General features: G+C 51.3%; 1 protein-coding gene across 2 annotated transcripts; it reads right to left on the bottom strand.

The window, feature by feature from the left end:
- Positions 1-4,266: 4,266 nt before the first annotated feature.
- LOC101661225 (cytochrome P450 1A1) lies at positions 4,267-9,681 on the bottom strand. 2 transcript variants are annotated; one of them, XM_013007083.2, is made up of 7 exons: positions 9,620-9,681; positions 7,172-8,026; positions 6,398-6,524; positions 6,220-6,309; positions 6,003-6,126; positions 5,770-5,856; positions 4,267-5,610 (listed from the first exon to the last, which is right to left on the bottom strand). In XM_013007083.2, the coding sequence occupies exons 2-7, from the start codon at positions 8,000-8,002 to the stop codon at positions 5,325-5,327; spliced, it is 1,545 nt and encodes a 514-aa protein (XP_012862537.1). In that variant the 5' UTR covers positions 8,003-8,026; positions 9,620-9,681; the 3' UTR covers positions 4,267-5,324. The 2 variants fall into 2 exon arrangements, with proteins under 2 accessions (XP_012862537.1, XP_045141705.1); XM_045285770.1 differs by having other exon boundaries at positions 7,172-8,029; positions 9,620-9,642.
- Positions 9,682-10,109: the final 428 nt, after the last annotated feature.

The raw sequence follows: 10,109 nt of genomic DNA on the forward strand, positions 1-10,109 counted from the left end.
GTTGCAGATGGTCCCCCATTAAACCTTTGAGAAAGAGGCCAGCAGCTGCCTTAATTCAGTGTCTGCTCTGTTGGCCTGTGCAACTGCTGCATTGAGAGAATTGTGCTATACTCATAATATCGTTTGACCTGCACTCAATGGAAGACTCAACCATCCAATATTAAAAGCACTGTCATTTCTCCTCTGGCCTATAGAGTGTGACAAAGAAGGTCACAATTATAAAGATGAATATTCTTTCTCTAAGCTTTCCACATTCTATCTCCAGGGCTGGCCATTCAAGAACAGAGAAAAAAAGGTTTCCCCTTCCTGACTGAACCCAGAAAAGTTGTTCTTCTTAACCTCTTTGAGAAACCCCAAGTGAGTACCCAAACCCACGATTCCAACTCACAATGGTCCTATATAGGGTTTCCAAGGTAGGAAATCTGTAGGGGAGAAAAAAATGAAGGCGTTTTCCTACTGTAAGAAACAGACGTTGATAGCAGAGTGGGAAGGGAAGCGGAAGTGAGAGGCTACAGAGTGGATCGGTGTTGATGGGTAAACAGGAAGAGAGAGGGGGGTAAAAGAGTGGAGATGGGACTCGGGCATGCCCTGGGGAGGATTGATGTTATTGAAGTTATTGACTGTACAATGATCCAATACATAAACGCTCCCCCCACCTAATTTACAAGAAAAAGTTCATTACCATCTTGATGGGATAGATGGCCTCATCTTTTTCCTGTGAAACAGCTGGTGGCTTTGAACCCTAAACTTGTGGTTAATGGTTCAACACTTACCAATGGCACCATCAGCCATCCTTAAAAGCTAGTCGCATTCTGTATACTCACACTCACTGCCAGGGAGTCCATTCTACCTCCTACCAACCCTGTAGGACAGAGCAGAATTGCCTCGCGGGGCTACTGAGACCACATCTTTCTTTCACAGACTGGCTGGGGAATGAAAGTGCGGCTGACCTTGGGGATTCAAGCTGCATTCCAGCGCAGAACCCACTCTGCCACCAGGGCTCCTGCGTAGTTTGTTAAAAACACAGGTTCGAAGCCTCCATCGCAGAGCCTGACTCAGTAACTCTCAGGTTGTGCTTCCTAAGTGCCCATAAGAGGCCATTCCGGCCCTAATGTAACAGCAGAGCAAAGTGCTGCCAGGGCCCGCGCCAGCCTCACAATGCCTCCGCCTGAGCCCACTGGTACAGCCCCTGCGTCAGTCCATCCCATGGAAGGTCTTCCTCTTTTTCACTGCACACACGATGTCTCTTTCCACAGACTGGGCTCTCCTGCTTCTAAACAGCATTCTGGTTGTACTTCTTGTAAGATTCATCTGTTGTTCTAGTAAGACCTGGTATATTCAATATCCTTTGCCAACGCATCATTCAAATGCATTGTCATCGTCAGCCTTTCTTCATTCAATGTCCACCTTTCAGAATGCAGATGAGGTGACTGGAAATATCATGGCTTGGAAGTGACCCACCAGTAGCCAGACAACAACAACAACAACAACAACATGTGGATGATTTGTTGTTCACCCCTTCAAGCCTCCCTCCCAGGGACCCAGTGATCGTGGTGTGTGCTCTTCAGTGATGCTCCCCACATGCCTAGAACATGGTGCCTGGCACAGAATGAGATCCCAATAAAAGTTTATTGATGGAATGAAGGAAAAAAAAATAATCGTGGCTTAGGCTAGGTCCACCATAGTCCTCCAAGTGGCATCCTGTGCAGCAGATTATTCCATTGCAATATGTCATTTGAATTTGTGACTGCTGCTTCCATGAGCATTGATTGTTGATCCAAACAAAATCAATTCCTCAGCAACTTTGATCTTCTCTCTATTAATCAGGATGTTACCTAATGGTCCACTTGTGAGGAGTGTTGTTTTCTTTACATTGAGTTGTCATCCGCACTGAAGGCTGCAGTCCTGGATCTTTCATCAGCCGGTGTTGCAAGTCCTCCTCACTTTCAGCAAGCAAGGTTGTATCATCTGTGTATCTCGGATCGTTAGTAAGTCATCCTTCCAGTGAAGTGAACGAGCTGAACTACATTTCAAAGGGCAACTTAAAGACAAAGTAAAGTAGGATAATGAAATGTTCAGAGACCCAGAGTTAGAAAACCAAAGCAGAATATGCCCAGCGTATCTCAAGCCAAAAGAATTGAAGAAAAAATTCGAGCCTCAAGTTGCAATATTGAAAGATCCCATGGGCAAAATAGTGATTGATGCAGAATATATCAACAGGAGATGAAAGAAATACAGTCCCTGTCCCCAAAATAGTTAGTTGGCAGCCAACCATTTTAAGAGGTAGCATATGATCATGAACCAATGGTACTGAAGGAAGAAATCCAAGCTTCATTGAAGAGCTTAGGCAAAAACAAGGCTCCGGGAATTGATGGAATACCAATCGAAAGACTTCAACCAGCTGAGAAGCACAGAGCACTGGAAGCACTCCCTCATCCTTGTCAAGAAATTTGGAAGAAAACCACCTGGCCAAGAGATCCATGGCTGTACCCATTCCAAAGAAAGTTGCCTCAACAGACTGTGGGAACTATCAAACAAAATCATTTGTATCACATGCAAGGAAGATGTTGCTGAAGATCATCCAACAATTGTTGCAGCCAGCCGTACATTGACGGGGAGCTGCCAGATTCAGAAGACGATGTGGAACTGAGGATACCATTGCTGATGTCAGATAGATCTTGACTCAAAGCAGAGACTACCAGAAAGATGTTGCTTGTGTTTTACTATGCAAAGGCATTCAACTGTCGAAACCAACCATGGATAACATTGAGAAGAATGGGAATTCCAGAACCCTTCATTGCGCTCATGCGAAACCTATACATGGATCAGAGCCAGTCATTCAAACAGAACAAGAGAATACTAAGTGGTTGAAAATCAGAAAAGGTGTGTGTCGAGGTTGTATCCTTTCACTGTACTTATTCAATCTGTACGCTGAGTTAATAACCCTAAAAGTTGGACTTGTACAAAGGTTAATATGGCATCAGGATTGGAGGAGGTCTAAGGCAGGATCTGGAAATCTTGATTTGAACAAGCTCCTCGGGGGATTATGATACTGGTGGCCAGAAGACTACATTTAAAAAAGAATAATTTTATTGGGGGTTCATACAACTCATCACAATCCATGCATCCATCCATTATGTCAAGCACATTTGTACATTTCTTTCCATCATCATTCTCAAAACATTTGCTTTCTGCTTGAGCCCCTGGCATCAGCTCATTTTTCCCCTCCCTCCCCATCCCCCATCCCTCACCCTTGATAATTTATAAATTATCCTGTGATATTACCACCGCCATTGGATCCGCACGACTTTGCACCCACCAGCCTGTGATCCTCCTGCATTCTGCGTCATTGCATGTGGCTGCGTGAGTCTGAAGAGGGACTTATGGACTAGTATCGGACTTGGGGATTTCACGATCTTGTTTGTCTGTCCTTGTTTGTTATGGTTGTTGTTAAGTGCCATCAAGTCAATTTTGACCCAAGTGACGGAGTAGACCTGCACCACAGGGTCATGAGCCACGCCCCATCCAAGATGGTTCAGGGGCCTCAGAACCAACCCTGTGAAGTTTCCCAATCATCAGGAGCATGTGCATCTCAGCCATGGCTTCTCTCCCAGCTCTGTAGTCCCACTTTTGACTGATCTGCTGCTAATCATAGATTTGTGACAACTTCCTTGGTTGCATGTCCTGTGGAAGTAGCCATGCGGCTGGGAATCCTTGGACATCATGAGGCCCTCGTGCTGACCCGTGTCCCTCATCTGGTGGTGTTTTGTCATTGTCTTAGGCCTGTGTAAGACTGAATAAAAAGACCTATCTAGACCTATGTTTTACAATCATCTTGAGATTTTTAAAATCATAACCAACTGGGGATCCTTAGAAGCTAGATTCTGACTCGGTTGGTGTGAGGTAGAAAGGCAAACTCTCAGCAGGGGGTCCAACTCGAAGAAACTGCTTCAAAGCTCTGGAGCAGACCATTCACACTTCAGAGCTGAGGTGAGGATCCACCTGTTTTCCCCACCCCCATCTTGTGATTGGAGCTTTAGCCCTTTGAACTTCAGCATCTAGTGCATGAGACTGGCGTGAGACTGCCCCTCATCCTTCAAGGCTTAGCTTAGTTCCTCGCCAAGACCCAGTCACTTTGCCCAGGGCCCACCCAGCTCTGGACCTCATACTCCATAGGCCTGTTGGACATCAGTCTGAAAGAGCCCTGATAACAGTGCGTTGCAGGGTTGTGTTTAGATGCAGGCTCCCCCAACCAATGTTCTTAGAAACAAGGATTCTGCTTTATTCCCCTTAAACACCCCGTGACTGGTCCAGGGAATCCTCTCCATCACCCGAGGGCAAGTTAGAGAGGGAGGAAGCCTGGAAAGTAGAGGCTTCATTCACCTTGTCTGCCCCTCCTCCTCCTCTCCATGTTCACCTGCATAAGACAGGGTCCAGGGGATATGTACAGATAAATCATTGATGATGTCATTCAACATGCCAACATTCTCCTGCAGGGCCTTGGCATAATATCTTTATTAAGCTCAGGTAGCGATATGCCAAACACTGCTGGAAACTTGGGTTAGAATTTTCTCCCTTGCATAAAATAAATGGCTCTTAAACTATAACATGTGATCAATGCAAACATGCAAGTACAATGTAGGCTAGAATAAAAAGGCCTTGCGTAGAAACTTTTTAAAAAAAGGCATTTTCATACAGAGCATAGGGAAGGGCTCGAATGAAATGTGATTGAAATAAACCCTCTGACCGCAGCCTGGGGCTTGGGTACAGCATGCCCTCTGCCCTCGGCGGCTCATGGAGACACAGGTCCCCAGTCCTTCTGGGACAGGAGCCGCAGCCTCACTGAGCCAGGAGGAAGCCCTGCTCCTGCCCGCTGGGAGGGCAGAGGAAGGTGGTCTTCCCACACCAGTCAGCTACATGGCTTCGCCTTGTTCAAGTGCAGCACCCACTTCTCTGCCAGTATCTGGGGCTGCCTTCACTCTCCACTGCTCCCAACTATTAAAACTGGGCAGTCTTCCAGCTTGCCACTGCCCCCCCAGGGTTTCCAGAAAATTCTTCAATGAGTCACAGAGGCGTCAGGACTACCTAGCTTGACCAGACCTCGTAACCCCAGCACACTTCAGAAGGCTGCCTCAGTTCCTGTGTGAACTCTGCTGTGTCCACTGTGTGTGGTCAGCACGCAGAGGGGTGTGTCCACTCACACCCAGACAGCAAAAAGTCAGCCAGACCAATGGGTGTGAGTTTCTGGGCAAAGCTTGAGCCCCCTGACCTGGCTGCCCACATAAGCCAGGTAAACAGGGTCTAGCCCTGGAACACCGAGGCCCCTACGATCGCAGCTGCACCTGGAAGTGTTCACAGCGGGGGTGCTTCATGGTCAGCCCATAGATGGGGGTCATGTCCACCTTCTTGCCTGGCAACACGCTGAACTCCATCTGTTGCAGCAGGATGGCCAGGAAGAGGAAGACCTCCCAGCGGGCAATGGTCTCCCCGATGCACTTCCGCTTGCCCATGCCAAAGAGAATCACCCTCTCGCTCAGCACCTTGTTGACGGTGCCATCTGTGGCGAGAAACCTTTCAGGCCAGAACTCAGATGGATCACCCCACAGCTTCCTGTAACCAGAGTGAGGCAGCTGAAGTGGCAGGTTGAGGGCCTAGAACCCCAAATGGGTTACTCCCCAACCCCACAGGGTAAGGGATGGGTAGGTGGCCCAGGGACAGGACGGCCTCAAATTTGGAGGAGGATGAACCCAGCCAGTCTGGTCAACTTACTGGTCATGGTTGATTTGCCACTGGTTCACAAAGACACAACGGCCCTTGGGGATGTAAAAGCCATTCAGAGTGGTGTCTCTCGTGGTGCTGGGAAGGGAAGGAAGCTTGGTCAAGTTGGGGGACCATACAGGTAGCCCCTGCCTCCCAGGCCATGTCCCTCCCCCTAGCGCTGAGGCAGGGCATGGACTGGGTTCAAACCCAGCCGGGGATAGCAGTGGCTCACGGGGCCTCACCTGTGTGGGATGGTGAAGGGCAGGAAAGAGGAGTGTCGGAAAGTCTCTAGGATGAAGGCTTCCAGGTAGGGGAGCTGGAGCCTGTCGGAGAGTCTGGGCTGCCTCGCCCTGCCAATCACTGTGTCTACAGAACACAAAGGACCGGATGGGGCTCAGAGGCTGCCCAGGCCTTGGCCAGGCCCCTTGTGGGGAGCTTTTGGAGGGGGTCATCACCTACCCAGTTCTTCCTGGATCTTTCTCTGTACCCTCGGGCTCGTCACAAGGTACATAAGGCTCCAGGAGATGGCGGTTGTGACTGTGTCAAAGCCTGAACAGGGTGGAGTCGAGAGCAAGGTTAAAGCGACGACGGGTCAGGGAAGATGGGCATGGAAAGGACAGGATAGGGGAGTCCATACCAGCTCCGAAGAGGTCCATGACGACATTAACAATCTTGCTGTCGGACAACTGAATGTTCGCGTTCTCATCGAGCTTCTTGTCCTGACAGTGCTCAATCAGGCTGTCTGTGATGTCCCGGATGTGGCCCTGGGTAGACAGAGGGCCAGGGATGAGCAAAATCCCAAATGCACACCCACCCCACCATCCTGGTCTGGCCCCTCGCCATCACTAGCATTTTGCTGAAGAGGAGATCCCAGCTACTGCCTGCCTCTCTGAAGCTTGTGCCTGCTTTAAAATACCGGCAATCTCTTCTCCAGGGGCGGACACACAGAACTATGACCTCTATTGGAGAGTGGATTGACTAGCCAGTGAGCATTGCTATCTGGGGAATGGGCAGATCAAGAAAAAGGCCTATCTCCCAGCCAAGGATCGACTCCACTCCATTCAAACTCACTGCCACCGCATCACGCCGACTCAAGGCACACCTACAGGACAGGGCAGAACTGCTCCTGTGGGTTTCTGAGACTAACTCTTGATGAGGGCAGAAACCTCATCTTTCTCCCGAAAAGCAGCCAGTGGTCTTGAGCTGCTGACCATGCAGTTAGCAGCTCAACACATAACCCACTACCCCACTAAGGCTCCGACCACTCCACCAGTGGTTGCTAAACCCTAAGTGAGGTCTCCCTTGAAGGTCTGTCAAGCATCCTGCCACTCCTCTCTCTGACTTCTTGCCCCTGAACCAATGCTCCCCCGCCCCCCACCCCACATCCCTCCAGTGTTTCCCCAACATGCACCTTCTCAAAGGTCTTGTAGTGCTCCTCGACTATTTTCTGGATGAAAACAAAAAACTTTTCATTCAGGTCCTTGAAGCCCTTCAGGATGGAGTTGGGCAGGTAGCGGAGGATGGGGATGAAGTCGGCGGAGTTTCCAGAAGCGATCACCTCCCCAAACTCATTACTCAAGTTGACTAAGCTAAGAAGCTCTTGGTCGTCGTGGTCATAGCGGCGGCCAAAGCAAATGGCAGAGATGACGTTGGCCACCGACACCACCAAGTACCTACAAGGGTCAAAGTGCCCATCCTGTGCCATCAGCCCCTGGAACTTGTTGATGAGAAACTCGGCCTCCTTGCTCACGTGCTCCTCCAGGTAGCAGGAGGACGCAGAGGCTGGGTCTGCGGCCATGGAGAAGCTCTTCAGGGCGTTCTGGGCCAGGCGCCGGCGAGTAGCCCACACTGGTCCAGAGTCAGGGTTGAAGGTCAGGCTCTGACCATCAGCGACCAGGCTGAAGCTGTAGAGGTCAGGTCGGCCCTTGAAGTCATCCCCCTGTCGCACCAAGGCCTGCCGGATGGTGTCCAGGCCGCTGAGCACCAGCACAGGTGTGCTGCCAATGCGCACCTGCAGCACGTCCACATACTGCTGGCTCAGCCGCGCCAGCGCCAGGTGCGGGTTCTTCCCCAGGGTCAGCACGTGTCCGATCAGGGGCCAGCCCCAGGGCCCTGGGGGACTCTTCAGGCCTTTAGGGACCGGTGTCTTCCAGGTTCTAATCCCCCAGCATACCAGGCAGAAGATGGCAGAGGCCAGAAGGAGCTCGGTGGCCGAGACGGCGAGTCCAAACACAGAAAGCATGGTCAGCTTCTGGTCTCTAGGAGGCTGCTTAGAAAGGAGGGCAAGACCTCAGCTTGGGGAATGAGGAAAGTAAGGATCTAAAGTCCAGCATGCGGTCCGTGAGAGGGGAAACCCTGCCCCACAGAACTGGTCCCTGGGAGAGAAGGGGCCAAGGAGGTGGGGAAGAGCTGTTTGTTTAACTCCCACCTAGGACAAGAATCTCAGTCACTGCTTCCTACAGTTCTGCCCATAAGCTTATGAGGCTGGCGGCCCTGAGGCTCAGAGAGGGCAACTTGCCCAAACTCAGACAGCCCAGAAGTGTGGGCTGGCTCTAGGCTCCTAACCTAAGCAGTCCATTCCCACAATCCTCTCTCTTGAACTGTTGCGAAAATTTAAAACAACGTTTACCAAATGTCAGTGTGATTTCCCTACAGGTCAGTGTTTTAGAAAACCACCTTCCTATTCAGCCACTGGCACCATACGAAACAGGAATGTCTCAGTGGGAGTGCTGGTTTGTTAGGACGTGTGAAAATAAACCCATCTGTTATCACCAGAAGTCCCTTTAAGTGTGACCACCCTGCTGGGAAAACACCCCAATGGGAAGGAATTAGAGATGGTCCCCACCATTAACCTCATTTCACATTTGGGGAAACCGGCCTCCGGAAGAGGCACCACCTAAAGCCACTGGGGCTCAGACCTCTGCAAAAACTTCCTTGGGAAGCTTCTAGCTCCTGTCCCAGGTACCACCTTGGAAGCCCTCAGGGGTTCTCCACTGCTCAATCTCAGGCTCTAGGAATTCCCACAAGATACTGGGACAGAGGGGAAGGAAGCAGGGGACAAGGCAGACACTGCTCATGTCACACTACCTCAGACCCAGGTGCACGGGGCTCTCCTATGTGCAACTGACCCACAGTTTGAATGTAGCCCGAGACCAGCGAGATCGAGGCTCCCGGTCCTAGAAATCCAGGGCAGGGTTTTTGTTGTGCTCGATTCTAATGAATGAACAAAGGCGGGAGCTGCTCCGACTTGCCAGTCTAGGGAAGCGTCCCATTAACCAGGCCTGCCAGAAAAGTTGGGACTGGAATTTTGGAACTCAGGAATGGATCTGAACCTTTGTGTCCAGGCGGGGTCTAGGAGTGTCTGCAGAAAAGGTGTGCAAACTTATGGATCCAGCTTGCTGAGGTGTCAGGCTCTGAGTGTTTGCTCTGTGTAGTGGACTGCAGGTCGGGAGCCCAGCGCTCCATGAAGAGCCCTTGGACTCTCCATGTTATCTCCCTGGGCTCTATCTAGTCAGACTGCCTGAGGAACCTGGGTCCTCCCTGACCACCCAGGGAGAAGTGCACCTGCTCCCAGCTTCCCTCAGCTGGGTTTTCTCTCCAGCCTCCCAGGCCACCCTGATGGAGAAAGCCCAAGGTGGCCGGGAGTCCTTGGGTGTTGGAATTGGAGCCTAAGAGGAGGTGCATCTCAAAGTCTTTGGGTCCCTGGGTAAAGTCTTGCCCTTCCCCTGGCCTCGTTCTCCCAACCAGGGGGCTTGACTGCCGGTCCTTTTAGGGTTCTTAATCTCCAGTCTCAAAGCACATGTGAAAACAGTGTCCTACCTAGAAGGGAGAAGGCAGCCAGGAGCCCCCCCGCACTCACCGGTGTCTTCCAGGAGGTGTTCAGCTGAGCTGAGAAGAGTGGTCTCTGAACCGAGCCAGGGACCCCCAAAGAGCTGCAGGGAAGTTTCCAAGAAGCTCACCTTCGGGTGAATTTATAGGCGGGCGCGTGGCCACGCCTACTTCTCTGGAACCAGTAAGGGGTGGGGGGTGGGGGAGGGACAACCTAAGAGGGGTGGGGGCTAATAACTAGGGTGGGTGGGTGAAACAGACGGAAATCCACTGTGCTGACGCGTCCTCTAAGGCCCTGCACGCAAAGGGATGGGGATTAGGGACACTTTGGGCGCCCCCCCCAATTCCCAAGCACCCCCTGAGTAATGCAAAACCCAGCCGAGGTAGAGCTGGAAGGGTGGCTAGGAGGAGACGTCCCGGGAAGCTCCGAGAAAGGGTCTGCGGAACCCCCCCCTTCCCACCCCCTCATTTTGGCAGCTTTCAGAACCTTGGACGCGCCAGTGCCTCCCTGGCGCTGCCAG

The sequence above is a fragment of the Echinops telfairi genome, unplaced genomic scaffold, assembly GCF_000313985.2.
Source record: "Echinops telfairi isolate 266 unplaced genomic scaffold, ASM31398v2 ScPeMD7_7475;HRSCAF=8513, whole genome shotgun sequence".
Taxonomy (NCBI): domain Eukaryota; kingdom Metazoa; phylum Chordata; class Mammalia; order Afrosoricida; family Tenrecidae; genus Echinops; species Echinops telfairi.